Genomic DNA, 23,411 nt, shown 5'->3' with positions numbered 1-23,411 from the left:
TTGGACAGAGAGGTTTTTTCTGGAAAATGTTTTTCACCGGAAGAAACTATGTCTCACTAGCCATGGTATCAAATACAGTGTCATTGAAATTACTCCCTCCATGCTTGTTTTGCACATGTACACTTAAAGTTTCAGGCTCATCCCCTCAAACCACTTTGGTGGACTTAAATATCGGTGGAGCAAGAATTTTAAGTTTATGGATTTTAAATGCTTAGATATAATAACTCTGGGTTCGGGATAAAATTAAGTGAATTTGTTAATACAATATATGATATGAGTAAAAGTTAGTGGGTTATGCCGAATCTGTAATCCGACCATGAAAATCAGTACAACTCAATTTTACATATGGGTAGAATCGAACACTCTTTTGACAGGAGATGCAAATGAATGTATGTATGTTATCCAAACTCAAGGGCATTCAAAAGGATCCAGTTGCATAATTTGCTTTCACTGACCAAAATCTGGGATTTAAGTGACCGCTTACTACTGAGGGCAAACCTCCAATTATAATACAAAACTGCCGTTGAGATTAGTTGTTCTAACAACTTGAGATATGTATTCCCATCCTTTGCTGCTCAAAATTGTGGGGTGTACCATATTGGAAAGAATCATTGGAGAAACACTTGAAGGGATGTCAGTAAATGTTCAAAATGGACATGTTTTATTTCCCAACCTCAGAGCTGTTCATGTAAGAAGCTGCAACAAACTGAGAAATATATATATTTTCGGTTATGACAGCTCGAAGTCTTGGCAAACTGGAGAGTTAAAGGTAAATGAGATGCCAAATCTGGAGAGTCTTTGCAAACTATAAGCATTTCTTCTTACATTATAGAGTTTCTTATACCTTCTTCCCATTATCATATTATATAATGAACACCTTTTATCTTTTCTCCCATGTTCAAATGACAATATCTTCTAGTCTAGCTAGTTTTACTTAAATCTTTCTTATTTTGTAAAAGCATCAAATGTTTCTGTAATTTCCCGCAAACCATCCCTCAATTTAGGAAAATGCATTTAAAATGTATGGCCGTTGGCAGTGATTTGCAGTTTGTTTACCCGAAAAATCGGGTAACGTTAAATTTATATATGGTTCTAAGGATACGTAATATCCTTTGATACAAAGATAACAATACAAGTATTTTGACTATTAGAATAAGAGTGATGAACAGAAAGAATGAATAAGATGAAGTAAGACAAGTATAAGGAGATATCTTTGTATATAAGAAAAGATCTTTTGTTCCAATCTATTCCGTGTCTATAGCTTACAAGAATCCCCTCTTTTATAATAGAGGGTCATTACATTATTTATAATAAAATAATAAAATAAAGCATATACTAGAGGACCCAGGATAATTTGTCTCTTCTTTGATTCCCGCCAAGATTCTCTCTCTTGGTGCGGTTGCAACGGCTCTTGTCTGTGAGCTCGAAACTGGCTCGAACTCGTCACTGGGTCGGCCCTTCAGTCTTGGCTTGAGTTCGACCTTCGGGATGGGCGTGGCGTATTTCTGACCTCGAAGCAATGCCTTGCAGATCGGTTTGGTTAAGGGCTCGATAAGATTATCGAGTCGACCCCTCGAGCAGCCTTCGGACTCGAGGCTCGTTTGTACCGTCTTCGGAGCTTACTCCCAAAATCCTACTCCAATTTCTTGCCACTCAATCTCGATCGAATATAGGAAAGCCGAAATCTATTTTGACCGTATATAGATAGTCCCCTCGATTCTCATGAAGGATGCGATTAGAATCGATATGATTTTCGACTGTTCGATCGGGTAACAAGCTGACGTTTTAACAAGGATCAATTATGACGTATATGATAGTTGTCCCATCAATTTAGTCTTTTAAGGTTTTTAATGCTTGTCAGACGGTGGTCGACCAACTCTGATATTGAACCGTCATGATGCGAGCCTATAAATAACCCTTTCTTTTATCCATTACTACTTTTACATCTTCTAACTTCCAAATTTCCCAAATCCCTTTTCGTACTCTCCAACTTACCAGTAATTCAGTGATTTCTTTCTGCAGAAGCCCCTCTTCAATTCTACCAAATTTTTGCCATTTTTCTCTATCTTTACTTCTAAATTCAAAAATGGCGAAAACGTCACAAACCATCCCTCAGAAAGAGAAAGCTTCATCTTCATAGTGTACCGCCGATGATACGCTGGTAGAACCACGGCCTGAGGAGTGCGTTCCCGAGGGGTGCGTCCTTACTTCTGATTTCAAGGTCGATAAAGGCTCCTCGGTCCCAGGTCGATGTGAACCGGTATCGAGGTATATATGTTCGATAACCGAGAAGCACCTCTAACAGCTAAAGAAGGATTGCAATTGGGATAAAAAAGAAATAATGATTCCTTCTTCTGACGAAGATATCACTTCGCACGTGAGAGGGTTTTTGAATGTGTATTCTTACCCTTTCACGTTGGGTCCCCTCAATTTCGTTATCATTGATTTCTGTCATCAATACCAAATTACCTTAGGCCAGGTCCACCCATCTTTTTGGCGGATTGTTATCTTGATCCAATATTTCGTGAGCAAAATCGAGGGGATGCCATTCACCCTCGACCATCTTATCCGATTATACCGTCCTCGACTTTTTCGAGAAAGGTTAATAAAACTTCAATGTCGGGCTTCCAAGGCTCTGTTCTTGAGTATTGACGAGGACAGGGACTGGGGTTGGATAAGCAGGTTCATTCGAGTAAGGACTTCGGACCTGATTCCGACTGAAAAGATGCCTTTTCCCGAGGAGTGGAATATGAAACGTAAGTGTGATCCTGATGTTACTTCTACTTTGTTCTTTCATTTTTTTCTCTCTTCGACACTCCTCTTTTTATGATGTAGCAGTTCCCTAGATGCCCGGAGCAGTTCCCGATCTCAAAAATTGGGTACGAGCTCTTGTTTTGACCTCCATATACGCCGAGCGCTCATGGCGTGATTTGTCAAAGGGTCGGTAGGAGGCCAAAAATCATGGTAAGCCCATTTCTCGTATTCTTCGAACGAGGTGGTTTTCAAATATCTTATAAAAAATTTCCATATGTAGGTTTGGGTAAGGATGCGGTTTTGAGGCCTTTGTCCAACGAGGAAGAAATCTTGGCCCCTGTCCAAAAATCGGTGAAGGGAAACAAAAGGAAAAGAGCCCCCGTTCCTGAAGACCCAAAACCGAAGAAGAGGATGGCTCGCAAGCCAAACAAGGATGCCATTCCCTTGAGCTCGGAATCAATTCTGCGTCTAAGGGATGAAAATAAAGAACAAGAAGAAGAAAATGATGGGTCAGCGCTGGCGGCCCGAACGAAGAAAACCACTGATGCCCCATCGACAGCTGGACCGATGATGCTCCACGAGGCTCCGCCTCGACCTGAGGGTTTACCGGAGAAAGATTTGGGGTAGAGTCCCCGAATTATCGGAGATCGAAGACGCAACTCATCAGAGCTAACGAGCAGGGGATATGACCGAAGGGGCCCTCGAATCCCTTCGAACCGAAGAGAATGCTCCAGGTGATTCATTTGGGTCAGCAGCAATCGAAGATTCACCTACCTTTCCCGCTTTTTCTGTTGGGGTGATTCGGGAAGCCCAAGCTCTGGGGGCCCTCGATCTAGACATGCCTCACGATGGAGAGAATCCCTTTCGTGACATGTTTACCGGTATCGAGGACGTTGCCGGTACTGGTGATGAATCAGACCTTTTTCACGGGGTGCGGCAGGCTTTGAATCAGGTAAGCTTTTAAAATTGTTTTGCCGATACTAACTTTATGTTTTACTTTTCGTTAACTTCATTTCTTGTTTCTTTGTAGGCAGTAGCAGTTCATCGAGAAGCATGTTCTCGGTCCCAAAACAAGCTGCGTCGATACGAAGTCAACCTTCAACGGGTTACTGATGAGAGGAATTCCCTAAGACTTCTCTTAGGGCAGAGGGACGAGGAAATAAAAGACCTCCGAGCTGAGTTGGCCAAGGCTTGCCGAGATCAGACCGATTTGTCTGAGCAGGTAATGATACTTTTGAAAGCCTATGGGCTTGATACTGGAATGATGGCTAACTTTTTGGTCTCACAGCTGCAGCAAAAAATTGAGATGATCGGGAAGCTTCGTAAGGAGGTTGACGTAATAAAAACGGAGTCTTTGCAGTGGAAAGAAGGTATCGATCGTTTTGCTGCAGAAAAAGAAACTTCTCGAGCCCAGTTATCATCGGTCGAAACCCAACTTCAGAAAATGAAGGAAAAAGGCTCGGTTCAGGCAAGAAGGATAGAGGAGCTTGAGGCTCAGTTGGCCTCTGTACTTGCCAAGGCCAAAACTGATGCCGAAAAGGCAAAGGCCGATGCGGATGCACTCGTGGCCGTCTATTGGCACGATGCTGAAGCTGCCCAGGTCCAAGCAAGAGAGGCAGCCGAGTCCACCGATATTCGAGCACATCGGGTTGCCGAACTAGCTAAGTGCTGATCCCGAAGGGAAACCCTCAAGGAGATCCATGCTGGTGGTTTTGACCTCGCTGAAGAAATAAAAAGGGCCAAAGAGCTCGAAGCCGATGCTGAAGCTTTGGTTTTCGATGGCGATGATGATGACAATGATGATGATGATGATGATGATGGGAGCAAGAGCGGATCCGAGAATTGGGGGGGGGGGTCTGATAAAGAAGAGACCGCTCCCAACGATCAAGAAATTTAGTCCTTAGTTTTTACATTATAATCAACCATGTAAATAATTTTGTATATTGATAATTCTGCCGACTTGCTTCTATTTCATAAAGACTTTTATTCATGCCTTTATGAATGTTTTCACAAGGATCTAAATAACTTTAATCAAATTTGGACTTCGTAGTCTCTATGATGTGGCCTTTAGGCTTACTAGCTGAGTCAACGATTCGAACTCGAAGAAATATAGCTTGTAGGCGTAATGGTTGAGTGAGTGCTTGCTTGAACTATGAATGAAAGTAGCCCGTAGGCTTATTAGTCATGTGAAATGATTCGAACTCGAAGTAATGTAGCATACAGGCATAAAGGTCGAGCTCAAACTCGACATAAAAGTAGCCCGTAGGCGTAGTCATCGAGTGAATGATTCGAACTCAAAGTAGTGTAGCCCGTAGGCGTGATGGTTGAGTGAGTGCTTGCTCGAACTCGAAATGAAAGTAGCCTGTAGGCTTATTAGTCAAGTGAAATGATTTGAACTTGAAGTAATGTATCCCGTAGGCGTAATTGGTCGAGTTCGAACTCGAAATAAAAGTAGCCCGTAGGCTTAGTCGTCGAGTGGATGATCCGAACTCGAAGAAATATAGCCCGTAGGCGTAATGGTCGAGTGAGTGCTTGCTCAAACTCGAAATGAAAGTAGCCCGTAGGCTTATTAGTCAAGTGAAATGATTCGAACTCGAAGTAATGTAGCCTGTAGGCGTAATGGTTGAGTGAGTGCTTGCTCTAACTCGAAATGAAAGTAGCTCATAGGCATATTAGTCGAGTGAAATGATTCGAACTCGAAGTAATGTAGCCCATAGGCTTAATTGGTCGAGTTCGAACTCGAAATTAAAGTAGCCCGTAGGCTTATTAGTCGAGTGAAATGATTCGAACTCGAAGTAATGTAGCCCGTAGGCTTAATTGGTCGAGTTTGAACTCGAAATAAAAGTAGCCCATAAGCTTAGTCGTCGAGTGGATGATCCGAACTCGAAGAAATATAGCCCGTAGGCATAATGGTTGAGTGAGTGCTTGCTCGAACTCGAAATAAAAGTAGCCCGTAGGCGTATTAGTTGAGTGAAATGATTCGAACTCGAAGTAATGTAGCCCGTAGGCTTAATTGGTCGAGTTCGAAATCGAAATAAAAGTAGCCCGTAGGCTTAGTCGTCGAGTGGATGATCCAAACTTGAAGAAATATAGCCCGTATGCGTAATGGTTGAGTGAGTGCTTGCTCGAACTCGAAATAAAAGTATCCCTTAGGTTTATTGGTCGAGTGAAATGATTCGAACTCGAAGTAATATAGCCCGTATGTCACGGGCCCAAATCCTTACATTGGGTAGCGGCACCTGCTCGCCCGTGCGGCGCCTGCAGTTCCCCTCGCTGCAGGCCAGCCTATTTCTTTTTCCAGGATATCCAAGCACGATCCTGTGCCTGTTGGTGGGACTCGCCCATAGGCTCGCCCCAACTTGTGCCGCCCGTAAGATGCCTAGGCCCTTGGCCCTAGACATGTCGTGGCGCTTCATCTTAGGATCATAATCCATGCGCGCCCTGGGGGTTTGGCTTAGGACATGTCTTGTCCCTCGCCAGGACTGAGCATCGCTCCCGCGTGCACAGCCCAATCCTCAAGCTCGACACTCGCCTAGTGCATCCGCGACTAGCTCGTGCTTCGCCCGAGTAAGGCAACCTTTAGCCCTTGGCCATTATCATGCGCGTCTTTCGTGCCATGCCCATACATAGCCCTCTTGCAGCACGCTTCCATTCCAAAGTAGTGCAGTGTCGCCCACACCTGTACCTTTAGGCCAACGGACCCTTTCTTGCATGGTTGAACCCAAGCCATGCTCACAAATCGACACATGATGCCCCTATGACAGGTGCATCAAGTATCCAATCGGTGCGGAGGTCTCGTTCCAACATTCGGCAGCCTGCGGGGCTGGCCGTCCCACACTCGCAGCCTCCAGAACCACTTTGATGCCCAACGCAGGCCCGAAGACGTTGCGCTGTCCACACGAGTTCCCAAACTCATGTGGATACCTTTGACACTCATTTGAGTCATCTAGGCAGGCCCTTGAGGTTACCCCCAAGGTAGCTCGTTCGATACGGCTTGGTGGCAGCATGTATGGGGGAGGCAGGTCGGAGCTTTCATCACCTATACCCCCTTATATATGCTTAAAATTAAAAAGCCCAAGTTGCCCGAGTAGACTGCTCTACGTCAAACCATCAGAAGGACCTTTTCTCACCAGTTCTTGGCCGAAATCACAACTCCAAAGTGCGAGTTGTGACATCCTCCCACACTCATAATGTTCTCGTCCCCGATGACATATCATGGCTTAAGACATCTCGGAGTCTGCCCCCTCAGGTATGCCTATTCAAGCTCCCTTTATCCTGTGGGTTGGACTTCCTCGAAGTCCTTTCTCAAAAGGAGTCGTGCCCCATGCACTTCTCCCCCAAGTATCTTCCAAGCGTGCCTCTGCACTTCATCGACTTTCGATGTTCACTTGGAAAGTGCCTCCACACTTGCACCCTCTGGTGTCTAACTTTGTGATTGACCCACACTAGTCAATCACACCATGACCCTCACGGTCTTCATGTCCGTCTGAAGCTTTCCCTTCACAGGTTAGCACATCAATGTGCTCTTTTGACACCGCTCCCGTAGCCTTTCGCTCCCACAGCATTAAGACGCCCTCTTGGCATAGCTCACGTAGCATTACGCTCCCGTAGCTTTTTCTTGCCTTCAATACCTTGAATATGTGTTCGCTCCCAGACCCACGACTTTGCCCATATGCCTCTTGCATAGGCGGTATCCTCCCACACTCAATGTGGAGTATACATCTTAGCACTGCCGTCCCACTTGGCATTCGGCCAGCACTTGGGACGACCTTTGGTGAGTACTACATTCCCAAAGTCATAGCATCGCCGTATTTCCGAACAAAGCTCTTTGTTTTCCAGTTGTCACTTCCTCAGTAAGTAGCCAATGCTCCCGGTAGTAGTTTAATACTCGCCCTATAGACAGGCGCCCTCTTGGCCCTGCTAGCACGGCTTCCCGGTTCGGTGTGCCTCGCACCTGGACACTCACGGTCCCCGATCATTCGACGTACCTCTTTCCAGAATGATGACACCTTCTAACTTGGAAACTCGCCCAATTCCGAAGCTTCGCTATACCCTCGAATTCGTTTCCTCACCTTGGCAATGCCCTCAGGAAACCCAAAGGTCTTCTCCTGAAGGAAAGACACTCAACTTGATGCGTTACACGCATCCTTGGAAAGATCTCCGCTATGATCATGCCCAAGTTTATAGTCCATGGCTCCCACTCTTCGCAATATGGTTGCACGACCTGGAAAACATGGCTTTCTCTTGGCCATCCGACTCATCGGCATATCACCTCATTCAGTAGCACCTTAGACTCATGAGAGACAACGGAATCACCCATTTCTTTCGTTGACCATCAGTATCGGGTTCTCGATCTTTGGTGGCATATGAATATCAATCTCTGCTTTGACGTGATCTCTGCACTGACATCCAAAATGCACTCGCCATATCCACCCTTTGCCTTGACGTTGTGCCATGGCATAGTATGGCCTTAATCAGCTCTGATACCAAGTGTCACGGGCCCAAATCCTTACATTGAGTAGCAGCACTTGCTCGCCCGTGTGGCGCCTGCAGTTCCCCTCGCTGCAGGCCAACCTATTTCTTTTCCCAGGATTTCCAAGCACGATCCTGTGCCTATTGGTGGAGCTCGCCCGTAGGCACGCCTCAACTCGTGCCGCCCATAAGATGCCTAGGCCCTTGGCCCTAGACATGTCGTGGCGCTTCATCTTAGGATCATAATCCATGCGCGCCCTGGGGGTTTGGCTTAGGACATGTCTTGTCCCTCGCCAGGACTGAGCATCGCTCCCGCGTGCACAACCCAATCCTCAAGCTTGACACTCGCCTAGTGCATCCGCGACTAGCTCGTGCTTCGCCCGAGTAAGGCAACCTTTAGCCCTTGGCCATTGTCATGCGCGTCTTTCATGCCATGCCCATACATAGCCCTCTTGCAGCACGCTTCCATTCCGAAGTAGTGCAGTGTCGCCCACACCTGCACTTTTAGGCCAACGGACCCTTTCTTGCATGGTTGAACCCAAGCCATGCTCACAAGTCGACACATGATGCCCCTATGATAGGTGCGTCAAGTATTCAATCGGTGCAGAGGTCTCGTTCCAACATTCGGCAGCCCGCGCGGCTGGCCGTCCCACACTCGCAGCATCCAGCACCACTTTGATGCCCAACACAGGCCCGAAGGCATTGCACCGTCCACACGAGTTCCCAAACTCGTGTGGATACCTTTGACACTCCTTTGAGTCATCTAGGCAGTCCCTTGAGGTTGCCCCCAAGGTAGCTCGTTCGATTCGGCTTGGTGGCAACACATATGGGGGAGGTAGGTCGGAGCTTTCATCACCTTTACCTATATGCTTAAAATTAAAAAGCCCAAGTTGCCCGAGTAGACTGCTCTACGTCAGACCATCAGAAGGACCTTTTCTCACCAGTTCTTGGCCGAAATCACAACTCCAAAGTACGAGTTGTGACACCGTAGGCTTAATTGGTCGAGTTCGAACTCGAAATAAAAGTAGCCCGTAGGCTCAGTCGTCAAGTGGATGATCCGAACTCGAATAAATATAGCCCGTAGGCGTAATAGTTGAGTGAGTGCTTGCTCGAACTCGAAATAAAAGTAGCCCGTAGACTTTGTGGTCGAATTTAACTTAATTCTGTTTGCGTAATAAATCTCCAAATAGAGGAATTTTCCTTGTATATAAGATGTCGGTAAAGAGGAGAACTTTCTTCGCAAGTCACTACACATGTGTTCATGTTTAGCTCCTGGGTTCGGGCCAATCTACATGAGCTTGGTTCGTTTCGACCATTTGGCTCTTACAATTTTTCCTATTGAAACCCTGTTGTTGTGAAATAACTTTCTTGCATCTGAACTCGATGTATTTGAGGGCCTAATGCCCCCTATTATTCGAGGTCGATTGTAAAGAGGCCTCGGATATTGTTGTAAGTGCATCACGATCAATGGTTGCCTCATTAAAAACCTTGCCAAAAAACCCATTTGGGATAAAATCGGTCTAAGGAAAAAAGAGTTCAACGCGTGCTTTCAAGCGAAAGATCCATCTTAGTTCTTGTTCGGACTTCTGCAGGGTTCAGTTTTGAAATGTAAACGAATATGGAAGGGTCGTACCTTAGCAGTAGTACCGTTTTAGATATGATACATTCCAGCTGCTTGATAGCTGTTTGCCGTTTATAATTCCGAGCCTGTACGATCCCTTTCCGACGTTCTCGAGCACCTGATATGGTCCTTCCCAATTTGGTCCTAGTTTTCCTTCATTCGGATTTCGGGTATTGATGGTGACTTTTCTTAACACTAAGTCCCCGGGCTTGAAATGGCGGAGCTTGGTTCTTCGATTATAATATCTTTCGATTCGCTGCTTTTGGGCAGCCAATTGGACGAGAGCAGTTTCTCGTCTTTCGTTCGATAATTCGAGGCTGGTATCCATAGCCTCGTTATTTGATTCTTCCATTGTGAATCGAAATCTGGTACTGGGTTCACCAACTTCGACTGGTATCAATACTTCAGAACCATATACTAAGGAGAATGGGGTCGCCCCCGTACTGGATTTTGACGTCGTTCGATATGCCCAAAGGTCTTCGGGCAGGATTTCTCTCCATTTTCCTTTAGCGTCGTTCAACTTCTTCTTTAGGTTTTGAATGATAGTTTTGTTCGTTGATTCGGCCTGCCCGTTTCCACTGGGGTGGTATGGCGTTGATAGTATCCTTCTTATTTTGTGATCTTCGAAGAAATTTGTTACTTTTCTACCAACGAATTGTTTCCCATTGTCACATACTATTTCGGCGGGTATCCCGAATCGACATACGATATGATCCCAAATAAAGTCTATAACTTCTTTCTCTCTTATTTTCTCGAACGCCTGTGCTTCAACCCATTTAGAAAAATAGTCAGTCATAAATAAAATGAATTTGGCTTTACCTGGGGTCGATGGCAGAGGGCCAACGATATCCATTCCCCATTTCATGAATGGCTATGGGGATAGGACTCAGTGAAGTTGCTCTCTGGGTTGATGGATCATTGGCGCAAACCTTTGACATTTTTCACATTTACGGATAAATTCTTTCGCATCTTTGCCCATATCGATCCAATAATACCCTGCTCTGATTATTTTTCGAACTAATGGATCGGCACCGGAGTGATTCCCACAAGTGCCCTCGTGCACTTCCCGTAGGATGTAATCGGTATCTCCCGAACCCAAGCACACTGCCAATGGTCCATCGAATGTCCTTCGATATAGCGTTTCGTCCGAAGCCAACATGAATCGAGCAGCTTCAGTCCATTGGGCCCTAGAATCTTTAGGGTCCAATGGGAGCTTTTCGCTCTTTAAGTATTCAATATACTTATTTCTCCAATCCAGGTTAAGCTTGTAGAATTTATCTCGGCGTGACCTTCTTCGATTACCGATCTAGAAAGTTGAACGACAGTCCCCGAGCCTAAGTCATCTACCTCAACCGACGATCCCAAATTCGCAAGTGCATCGGCTTCATTGTTTTGTTGTCGTGGAACATGCCGTAAAATCCATTGTTTGAAATGGTGCAAAGTGACAAGCAGTTTGTCTAAATACCTTTGCATTCTACCTTTTCAAACTTCAAAGGTTTTGCTTACTTGACTTACCACCAGCAAAGAGTCAGAATTGGCTTCAATGACTTCTGCTCCCAAGTTTTTAGCTAGCTCGAGACCTACAATCATGGCTTCATACTCGGCCTCGTTGTTAGTCAACCTGGTAGTTTTAATAGATTGCCTAATAGTGTTACCCGTGGGTGATTTCAAAACTATGCCTAGCCCGGACCCCTTCATGTTCGAAGCTCCGTTCGTAAAAAGGGTCCATACCCTCGATGACGTACCCGATTTCAACAAGAGTTCTTTTTCAACTTCGGATACGAGGGTTGGCGTGAAATCGGCCACAAAGTCTACTAAAATTTGATACTTGATGGCCGTACGGGGTTGATACTCGATATCGTACCCACTTAGTTCGACGACCCATTTGGCAAATCGGCCTGATAGCTCGGGCTTGTGCAAAATATTACGAAGCGGGTAAGTAGTTAATACACATATGGGATGACATTGAAAGTACGATCTTAACTTTCTAAAGGCGATTATCAGTGCAAGTGCCAATTTTTCTTGGTGCGGATATCTAGTTTCCCCTTCTCCTAAGGTCCGACTCATATAATAAATGGGGAATTGCGTACCTTTCTCTTCTCAAACTAGGACACCACTTAAGGCAATTTCCGATACTGCCAAGTACAAGCAAAGTTTTTCGTCTGTTTTTGGATTGTGAAGTAGTGGTGGGATTGATAGATATCGTTTTTTTTTCCTCCTATGCTTGCTGGCATTCCGGGGTCCAAGCAAAATTGTTCTTCTTTTTGAGTAGAGAGAAAAATTTGTGACTTCGATTAGATGATCTCAAAATGAACCGACCTAAGGCTGCAATCCGACCCGTTAGCCTTTGTACGGCTTTCACGTTGTCAACAATGACGATGTCTTTGATGGCCTTGATTTTATCGGGGTTAATCTCGATTCCCCGTTTGACACCATGAAGCCGAGGAACTTGCCCGAACTGACCCTTAAAGCACATTTTTTGAGGTTGAGCTTCATGTTGTATTTTCTCGAAATTTCGAACGTTTCTTGCAAATGGGTCAAATGGTCCTCTGCGCGCAGGGATTTAACTAGCATGTCATCAATATAAACTTCTATTGATTTACCTATTTGTTCTTCGAACATTTTATTTACTAGGTGTTGGTAAGTAGCCCCCGCATTTTTTAGCCCGAAGGGCATCACATTATAACAATATGTTCCATATATGGTGACAAATGAAGTCTTTTCCTGGTCCTCCGGGTTCATCTTTGAAATCCTTTCGGACCCGAACCAACTAACCCGATAAGTCATAAATCAACTGCAAGGCATAAATTGAGCAGTAAATAGGGGAACGAGGTTGTGATACTTAAAACGACCGGCCGGGTCGTTACAGAATCCCACAAGGAATAGGTGTAAAAAGATTACTTGAATAGTGTGAAACTTGACTTAAGCCATAATTCTACTCCGTTAGTTTAAAAAGAGTTTTGTAATTGTGAATTGTCAAGAAAAGCTATTTTGTTAGGATAATTTAATTAATTTGATTAAGAAGCCAAGGTTGTGTCCCCATCAATGGAATGTAATGCTATTGGTGTTAATATTATGTATTTCTAATGGAAGGTCCTTTGATATGCAAATGGTTCCTAAATGACTACCCAATATTTTCTAATAATTAGGTAGTATTTTCTCTTTATGATTTTCCCAAATATAAAAAAGTTACAATTAAGAACAACCAATTTATGCCAAGTAGAACCCACTTATCCCTAAGCGATTCTATTAAATAAGGTTTAAAGCCTTGAGTTCGTGCTATATAATTTTACCAAACCCAACCCACTTTTCTAAGTAAAGATAGAGTGAATTGACACTAGTCAATGTTTGCAACCATCAACCATAAATGAAGTATGAGAAATGAATAAAAATCAACCAACCATTATATATATATATATATATATATATATATATATATATATATATATATATATATATATATATATATTCAATGTTAAACACCCATTAACCTTACACCCACTTAGGATTCACAGCCTTAGTATTTAAAGTTAGCTACTCATACTAGAATATAAGAAAAAAGTAATAAATAAAGTCATAAAGTTTACAAATGTGGACAAAGTCTTAGATTATCTCTCAAAAACTTCCAAAATAATGGTGCATTCAATGCCCTAAGTTTAGCCTCTCTATGTAAGACCAGATACTTCACAAAAACCCTAATCATTCTATTTATAATGGTCTAAAATTCGTGGTCAAAAAGTGAAAAAACATGATCATGCTGATCAAGTCTGCGACTGTAGAATGGGTCGCAGAAAGCTTTCGCGGTTCGCACATCTTCATTTTCACCGCAGAATTGATCACAAACTTTTCCAGTTTTCCATCGCATTTTGGTTATGTGGTCCGCATAATAGTTTCGCGACTGCATAACGTACCGCAAAGTCATCTTTACTGGAACTCCTTTTTGCGATCACTATGCTGTCCGCACAAGAGTTATGCGACCGCACAATGGATCGCAGAATTGACTCTCAGAAACTGGGATGATCTTCTTCACTCTGCGATGGGTCTGCGGTCTGCACATCACTTTTGCAGTCGCAGACCTGCCGCATTTCTGCCTTTCCATGGGTTTTTGTCATCTTTTTAATGGTCTTGGCTCTTCAAGTCTGGTTTCCTGTAAAACACCAAAACTACATAAGAAATGACTTATAATGCTTTAAAAGATGAGCTAAAGTCTATGTAATTAGTATCAAAAGTGACGCATTTCTACGGCACATCAACACCCCCAACTTAGACTCTTTCTTGCCGTCAAGCAACTAAAATGTCAACCGACCAAATACTAATCTACTTCCGACTGATCACAAAGTAGCAGTGACTATGGATGGTGCTGGCTGTTAGCTAACAAGCATGTAACTTCTTTTATTCACCCATCTTTGAGGATAAATATCATTTAACAGTTCGAATAATCAGTTTGTGAGCTTTGAGCCTCTAGAGCAATGACAGAGTGCTACCCATAGCTAGATATGCACTTGTATCCTACTTCAAGAAGCCTAACTTATGCTAAATCTTGAAATTCATGCGTGCTCACATCAAACAAAATCCCCAACTAAACAAATATGTACAGGGGATATAATCAAACACTCTTGCACTCAGAAAGAAGGCTAAGTGCTACAAGTATCAGTCCATATGCTTGCCCTTATTTTAACTCATTGCTACCTCAGGAGTAATTGGTTGTAGATAAAAAAAAGGACTTTTTAAGGGTTGTAGTATAGGCTTCGGGATGGGTTAGATGAATGTTTGGGAAAATAGTAAATGAACCCTCCTTGAATGCTACACACATTCTTTCTCGACTAGCATACAATGCTCTTGTTGATATCTAATTGCTACTATCAACCCACCTTGTAGTTCATGACTGCTCCCTAGTTACTTGACTTACCGCGTTCCCTCACCACTCCAAATTTATTTATTTATTTTATTTTTTATTTTTTTGAAATGAGTATTTCATAGTTTGAGGGAATGTAAAGCCTTTTGCTTTGGGTATGATGGCTCTAGACTTAGTTGTTCGCTTCACACGCCACAACCTTACAAAGCTTAGCTTTTCCACACACTTCCTTCTTTTTGTTTCCCAATTTGCACCAATACCCCCAACTTAGGCTTAAATTCTCATTCATAACATTCAAGGAGGGATGGGTTCAAAAAAGGGAGGAATTTCACAAAAAAGGGGATCGGTCTGTAATGTGGTAGCTAAAGGAAAGGTTAAAGTCTCAATAGGGGATAACTAGGATAACAAATGCACCAGGGAGGTCAATTTGGTAAAAAATTAGTTAACAATCACAAAGAGAGCCTAAGATCATTTCAACACCCAATCATCAACCTGAGATTTGCATTGAGAAACTAACCGGGCAAGTTCTAGACATTACAAGTTGAGCACATGCATTAGTTACCCAAATTCTCACCACTCACTAAGCATGAATTTCTCAAATCGGCATAATTTGAGTCCTCAAGTGAATACAAGGCAATTCAAGGCTTCCTTACATGATATTTGAGATTCTAAGTAAGCACAAAGTCAAAGAGCGAGCCTCGATTTCACAAAAATGACTGACTATTTATTTACAAAATTTGAAGGGTGCAATTTGTTCCACAAAAACTTATCACGTGCTTGAATCTAGAACAATAGCACAAAACAAGTCAAATGTTTCATGCCACGATCATAGTTCTACTATTACACCCTTGGAAAAGAACCCGGCAAAGAAAAACCAAGGGGAATTTATTACTATATACAAATCTATACTATTGGGACTAAGAGTTTATATACCAGTTGCAAAAGTCGACTACCCCACCCCAACCTAAAAACATGTAGTGTCCTCAATGCATTGAAAAAGTAAGAGCAAAGTTTAGGAGCTTCTTGGGGTGCACTAGGCACTTGGATAGGTTGGTATATCTGAGGCAGCTGCGGAGCCGAGAGCTGACACTGTGGAAGCAATGGGTGGATCCTCTGAATGGACATTGGTGTCTGGGACCAAAGTAGGAAGCTCCGCCAGTTACAGAGCTGGGTCCTGGAGCTGGGAGCTACTGGCCTCTCCCGATGATGGCTGTGTGGTCGTGGTAGTAGCCCTGGCAACCATATCTACAAGGGAGTGTGCGATAGCTATTTGTACATCCGCCTACTCCTCACCCAGTTCCTCTGTAACAACAACAACTTGTTTGCCTTTGTTGTCCCTCTGATCATCACCCTCTTCAAATATCCGCTCATAATCAGTTTCCTCATGAGACTCTCCAAATTCCTCATCTGAATGAGCATTGGTGTGTGCAACGGAACCTGGAGTTTGTGAGATGTCAGTAGCATGTGCCTCCTCAGCTGACGGGAAGTGTGTGAAATCCAGATCAAGACTTGGTACGTGGGAGGTGCCAGTTCCCTGCTCCCCTTCCCCCGGAAGAAGGGTGGTCAAGTCGAACTCTAGTGTCTGCATCTTATACAGCTCCGACTTGAGCTCAGCTACATCCTTTTTAAGTTGAGGCATGTCCCCAAATCCTCCTCGCTCAACCATCTCAAGGCGAGCTTCAAAGTGCTTGAGTTAATCCTTATATGATATATATTGCTTTTGAATATTACTTACTAAGGTTTGGAGTGGGGCCAATGCTTGATGGATGAGCGATGGAAGCTCTTTTGTCAATTTGTATACTTTGGCATTTGCATGTTGTGCCAGTAGACTAAGCTTGGAGAGTGTAGGCAGTGAGACAGGTGATATCAAAGTGGCTGGTCTGTGAGTGGATGTGGAGGTGGCTGGTGCTGAAGAAGTGTCTGGCCCTGATGAGGCAGCAGGTATTGCTGAAGCAGACGAGGTCGGAGGGAGAGTGAGTGATTGCTTTGGTGGATCTTTGACCACTTTCTCTGAAGCATCATTGTGTCGAGTGATGTCTTTGTCCTAAATAGCTTTTCCTATTCGGTTATGTTTGGGGAATGGAGGAACCGCTGCATTTTCACACAAAGCATAGATTAAGCATGGAAAAGGGAGCGACGTTTCTTTCTGGTTTGACCGGACCCCAATCTCAGGGAATATAAGCTCTCCCAAATCAATCTTGATACCAAACATGATGCAAGCAATGCGGATTGCTTTCTCGATACTGATCAGTCTCATTTGTCGTAGGCATTATATGAGAACAGACAAAACTTAGCCAATACCGGCCTTCTTGGGTTAAATCCCTCTTGTGAATCTTCTGGCCCCGTTCAATCCAGGGTAGAGTTCCCTTGGCTATGACAGAGGCTACCCAAGCACGCTCAGATTCCTTATTTGCAATCTTTGCATCAAATTCTACCATGCCTGGTTTCCACTCTTTGAAATATACATCGTTGATTGAGTGGGAATCACAGAGTATTTCAACTCCTCGGACTAAGATAGAGGTCAAGTATCTACAGTTTCTCTTTTGTTCTGAGTTCCTGGATGCAGTATATGCAGCATAAAATTCCCTAACAAAAGTCTCGTTGTACTCCATTGGAACCTTAGTGAAGAACTCACATCCCCTATTTTGGATATTTTCTAGCACATGGGGGTATTGTTCTTTAAGACCGTTCAAACTCAGCTGCTTTTCTTCGAGGATCTTGCTTTTTGCTAGGCCATCTCTATACAGAGTCCAAGAGCCGGTGATCCTGAACCTGAGATCCTCACCACTCTTTCTGCGTGCTTCATCCTGGAGGTCAACTGGTGGCACAATTTCAAACTATGCCTCCTCCTCTTCAGGCTGGGAGGTAGGCTCAGATGAATTTCTAGGTGTGCTAGGCTATTTGCGTTGGGATTGATGTGATTGTGGGCTTAAAGCTGCAGCTCGTCTCTTTCCTCGAGTGGTGGGTGTTCGTGTTTCTAGGGATTTCTTTGGTGCTATTCATGCCAATTAATGTGATATGAGTACATGGTAAGGCATGTGTACCATATAGTAAAGAAATTAGAGACAAGAAAAAAAAAAGTTCTGCGAGCCTTTATACGATCGCAGAATAACTCTGCGGACCGCAAACCATAACGCATAACATGACCTATCAGAAGCAAAAAACTTATGCGGGTAGCAGAAGTGGTCGCAAAACAAGTTTGCGACCACAGATCGGTCGCATTTTGAACTTAGCTTGATTCTTCTTATGTCTGCGACTATTATGCGGTCCGCAAACCAATTCTGCAGCCGCAAACTGAACACCATAGTTGTTTTCGCAACACCCAAACATGCAATGATGTTGTGGACTGCAAATCAGTTATGCGGACCGCAGAGATCATCTTCTCCACATAATCACACTCACGGGCAACATTATGCAACGCTAAGCAGCTAAAGCACAAATTGTGAGAGACCATTAGACACACTCAACATCAGGTCGATTTCATGCTTAGCCTAATAATTCTTAATGTAAATTTTCACAAATCACCAATCCCCAGACTCAAATCAGTAGCCCTAACTCTAACCCCCAAAATTTTGATTGACCCACAAAACATATTTCAAAAGACAAGAAGTTGGTATATAGAGAAGGGTATCATAAATGAGAGGGGAGAATGAGGCGACTGAAAGAACACGACAATCTTTAACTTAACTGAGCAAGAGAAATGTTGGAAATTTACATACCAGATGTCAGACGATCGAGCAAGCCAATTTGGTGTGAATCGCGAGCAAGGTGAGCCTTTCTTTTCAATTTCTTTTTATTTTTCTTAGTATTTTTCTTTTGTGTTATATTTCGTGCCTCGGTGTGTGAGATTAGAGACGATAAATGGAAATGAGATAGAGAAAGAAGTAGGGTTTAATACCTGAGGATTTTGCGATAAAAAGACTATTACATAACGTATTAAGAGGCCGCATATGTGTTTTGCGATGGGTTACTACCTAGGTAGTGCGCAACCGTTTTGCGACCCACTCTGCGGTCGTAGAATGATTTTGCGGGCCGTAGAAGTTGAATTTTCTCTGCATTTTAAGGCCCAATTTGAATGGTGTTCTGCTTGTATCTGCAACCATTATGCGATCCGCGAACCCTTTATGCAGCCGCATATGTTGCCGCAGAACAACAGCTGAAGCTCAGCTTGTTTTCCTTTATTTTTCTTCTGCCTTTGCATCCTATTTCTTTGTATTTTGGGTAACCTGTAGTCTAGCACACATGTTAAATTGTTCAACACTTACAAATAAACCTACCAAAATTAAAATCTAACCAAAAAATGTTACCAACACATGGGTTGCCTCCCATGAAGCGCTTGATTTAACGTCGCGGCACGACGATGTTGCCCTTATTTTGGCTAATCAGTGGTGGGGATTGGTATAGGACCATCCTTGAGTGCGAATTGTTCTACCAGTTGCCTTTTTCCATTGGTTCTGAGATAATGCTTGACTCTTTGTCTATTTACTTTAAAAGTTCGAGTCCCGTCCTCGGATTCTAATTCAATAGCACCATAGGAAGACATACTCACAACTTTGAACGGGCCCGGCCATTTGGATTTGAGTTTGCCCAGAAAGAATTTCAATCTTGAGTTGAAGAGTAAGACCAAGTCACCAGATTTGAATTCCCACTTCAAAATCATCTTGTCATGAACAAACTTTATTCTTTCTTCGTAGGCATGGAAACGAAACTCTTCCATCTCAATGAGTTGTGTCATCCTTAGATTAGCAGCTTCGGCCCAGTCAAGATTTAACTTTTTCAATGCCCACATGGCTTTGTGTTCAAGTTCCACTAGCAAGTGACAAGCCTTACCAAATACCAACCGGTATGGTGAGGTGCCAATGGGTGTCTTAAATGCCATTCGATAGGCCTACAATGCATCATCTAGCTTATTTGATCAGTCGCTCCTGTTTGCATTAACGGTTTTGCTAGAATATTTTTGATCTCCTGGTTGGAGACTTTAACTTGATCGCTTGACTGAGGATGACAAGACGTGACCACCTTGTGCTTAACTTCGGCAAAATTTTTGTTGCAAAAGTGAGAACCCCCATCACTAAGGATCGCCCTTGGGGTTCCAAACCGAGTAAATATGTTCTTTTTCAAGAAGGCGGTTACACTTCTTTCCTCATTGTTCGGCAAGGAAACTGCCTCGACCCATTTGGAGACATAATCTACTGCCACCAAGTTATATGTCATGCTGTAAGAGCTTATGAAGGGACCCGTGAAATCTATCCCCCACACACATCAAAGATCTCGACCTCCATCACAAAGTTCATAGGCATCTCATGCCTTCTAGATATTGACCCTTGTCTTTGACATTGATCACATGCCTTGACCATTTGGTTTGCATCTTGGTAGATCGATGGCCAATAATAGTCACATTCAAGCACTTTTTCCGTAGTACGATTTCCACCATGGTGATCCCCAACTGGGGAGTCATGACACGCTTTGAGAATTTGAATTACCTCATCTTCCGGAACACAACGCTGAACGATGTTGTCAGTGCAAATCCGGTACAAAAAGGGTTCCTCCCAATAGTATTGCCTACACTCCCGCAAGAACTTTTTCTTTTGATAAGCTTCCAATCCATTGGGGATAAGGTCATTAACCAAGAAGTTAGAGATGTCGGCATACCAAGGAGTGGAGGTGCTAGATATTGCCAATAAGTGTTCATCTAGGAAGGCACCATTAATTTCAAGATCTTCTTTTGGTCTCCCTGCATCTTCAAGCCTAGATAAGCGATCCGCAATGTGATTCTCTGTTCCTTTCCGATCTTTGACTTGGAAGTCAAACTCTTGTAACAAAAGAACCCACCTAATCAATCTTGGTTTAGCATCCTTCTTCGCCATAAGGTAGCGGAGGGCAGCATGTTCGGTGTAGACTATAACTTTAGAGCCCAAATTTTTTCAAAAGCATAGATAATAGCAAGCAGTTCTTGCTCAGTTACAGTATAATTCAGTTATGCACCATTGAATGTCTTGCTTGCGTAGTAGACAGGTTGAAGAATCTTGTTATACTGTTGACCAAGCACCGCTCCAATATCCATACCACTGGCATCACACATGAGTTCAAATGGAAGAGAATAATCGGGTGTGACAATAATAGGTGTCGTGGTGAGCCTTGCTTTCAATTCCTTAAAAGCTTTTAGGCACTTCTCATCGAACTCAAACTTAGCATCATTTTCAAGGAGCTTGCACATGGAACTTGTAATTTTTGAGAAGTTCTTGATAAATCTCCTAAAAAACGGGCATTCCCCAAAACTCTCCAAATACCTTTTACCGAAGTGGGAGGAGGAAACTTGGAAATGATTTCGATCTTTGACCGATCAACCTCTATGCCTTGCTTGGCGATTTTGTGGCCAAGAACAATACCCTCGTCCACCATGAAGCGACATTTTTACCAATTGAGCATAAGGTTTGTTTCCTCACATCTTTTGAGCACTTGCCTAAGGTTGTCAAGGCAATGCTCAAAGAAATCACCAACTACAGAGAAGTCATCCATGAATACCTCTAAGAAATCCTCCACCATGTCTGAGAAGATTGACATCATGCATCGTTGAAAAGTAGTCGGGGCATTGCATAGCCCAAATGGAATTCAACTAAAAGCAAAGGTCCTATACGGACATGTGAATGTCGTTGTCTCTTGGTCCTCTAAGGCAATATTGATTTGGTTGTAGCCGGAGTAACCATCCAAGAAGTAATAAAAAGCACTTTATCGCTAGCCGATCAAGCATTTGATCAATAAAAGGCATAGGGAAATGGCCTTTGCAAGCAGCACTATTGAGCTTCCGGTAGTCCATGCAAACTCTCCACCCGGTCACCGTCCTCGTTGGGATGAGTTCATTTTTGTCATTTTGAATCATGGTCATGCCTCCTTTCTTTGGCACACATTGCACCAGACTCACCCAAGGACTATTGGCAATGGGGTAGACAACCCCGACACCCAACCATTTTATGATTTGTTTCTTCACCACCTCTTGCATGGAAGGATTTAACCTTCTTTGATGCTCCACATTAGGTTTGATATCTTGCTCCAATTGTATCTTGTGCTCACAAATTTCGGCGGGAATCCCTCAGATATCCGCTATAGTCCAACCAATGGCATGTCAGTGCTCCCTTAAGGTATCCAATAAGTGTTCAACCTGCACATCATTCAACAAAGAAGAAACAATTACGGGTAGAGTTTCATTAGAGCCAAGAAATTTATACCTTAAGTGCGGCGAAAGTGGCTTGAGTTCAAGTTGATGCAGCTCGATAATTGAAGGCTTAGCGGGAGGATTGACTCTATTCTTTAATTCAATAGAAAGCTTATTTGGTGCATAAGTGTAGGACCCAAGCCCTTCCAACGCATTCTCCGATTCCACGTATCCTTCCATGTCCTCACCATCAAATTCACCAAAATAGCCACTAATGCCTCACCAAGGCATTCCTCTTCTATCTTTACCTTAACTATATCATGTGCCTCATAAACAACATCAATGACTGAGATACTCCCGTATGCATGTGGCAATTTCATACCCTTACTTTCTTGAAAGGTAACTTCTTCATCATTAACTCGGAACTTGACCTCATTTCGTTCCGAGTCCATGAGTGCCCTACTGGTAGCAAGAAATGGTCTCCCCAAGATGATATGGATCTCTTTATCAATGGCACAATCGAGAATAACAAAGTAGGCAGGGAGGAGAAACTTCCCCACTTTCACAAGCACATCATCAACTATTCCCACCGGTCGCTTTATTGAACGGTCGACCATTTGCAACCTTATACTCCTAGGCCTAGGCATACCTAATCCTGCTTGCTTGTAAATAGCAAGGGGCATTAAATTGATGCTATCCCCATTATCACAAAGGGCTCGTGCAAAATCACGCAATCCAATCGTGCATGGGATAGTGAAAGTCCACGGGTCCTCTTTCTTTTGGATGGCGGTTGTTGCAATGATGGAACTAACCCGGTGAGTCACATTCACCACTTCATTCTTGGTGGTTTTCTTTTTAGTGATCAAGTCCTTCAAGTACTTAGCAAAACCCGGCATCTCTTGAAATGCTTCCACAAATGGAATTTCAATGATAATTGCTATCACCAACCTTTCTAGCTAGTTTTTGAGGGAAAGGAGGAGGAGGTCTAGGAATTGGTGCTAGAGTTTTTGGTGCCTCTATTACCTTTTCCTTAACCTCTTCATGGTTCACTTCTTGGGTTCTCGCCTTCTTCGGGAGTCTTTCAACTTCAACAACATTTGGCACCTCAACTTGTGCCTCGACTTCTTATTCAAAATCTTCCAATTCGGCCACTTGTTCATTCTCTCTTTGAAGTAGTTTCCCACTTCTAGTTGTGATTGCCATACAATGAGAGGTTGGACCACTCCCATTACCTTTTGGGTTTGCAATTGTATCACTTGGGAGCATTCCTTTTTGCTTCGAGTTTTGTTCTCTTGAGATATCCCTCATTTGCATCTCCAACTTTTGAATAGATGTGGTGTGAGAACCCACAAGCTCGGTCATATTATTCATTGAAGTGTCGGATCTTTCTTGATTTTGCAATACTCTTTCAAGCATGTTTTCAACTTGGACTCACTTGAAAAACTTTCTTTCAGATGTGGAGAGTTAGAATATTGCCTCTTTGGTAGAACATAGGGGTTTGAACTACGATTTGAAAACTTATTGTTGTTGTTACTCCAATTTCCTTGATTTGAACT

General features: G+C 43.3%; 2 protein-coding genes across 2 annotated transcripts; both read right to left on the bottom strand.

Moving 5' to 3' along the window:
• Positions 1-19,080: 19,080 nt before the first annotated feature.
• Positions 19,081-19,581, bottom strand: LOC142169032 (uncharacterized). Its single transcript, XM_075230219.1, has one exon. The coding sequence runs from the start codon at positions 19,579-19,581 to the stop codon at positions 19,081-19,083; it is 501 nt and encodes a 166-aa protein (XP_075086320.1).
• A 2,429-nt stretch (positions 19,582-22,010) lies between these two features.
• On the bottom strand, positions 22,011-22,751 carry LOC142169031 (uncharacterized). The gene has a single exon (XM_075230218.1). It carries the CDS (start codon positions 22,749-22,751, stop codon positions 22,011-22,013), a length of 741 nt encoding a protein of 246 aa, XP_075086319.1.
• Positions 22,752-23,411: the final 660 nt, after the last annotated feature.

Source organism: Nicotiana tabacum, chromosome 14 (genome assembly GCF_000715075.1).
Source record: "Nicotiana tabacum cultivar K326 chromosome 14, ASM71507v2, whole genome shotgun sequence".
Classification (NCBI taxonomy): Eukaryota; Viridiplantae; Streptophyta; class Magnoliopsida; order Solanales; family Solanaceae; genus Nicotiana; species Nicotiana tabacum.
The sequence above is the reverse complement of the archived record's forward strand: the minus strand, read 5'-3'. Positions and strand labels throughout refer to the sequence as shown.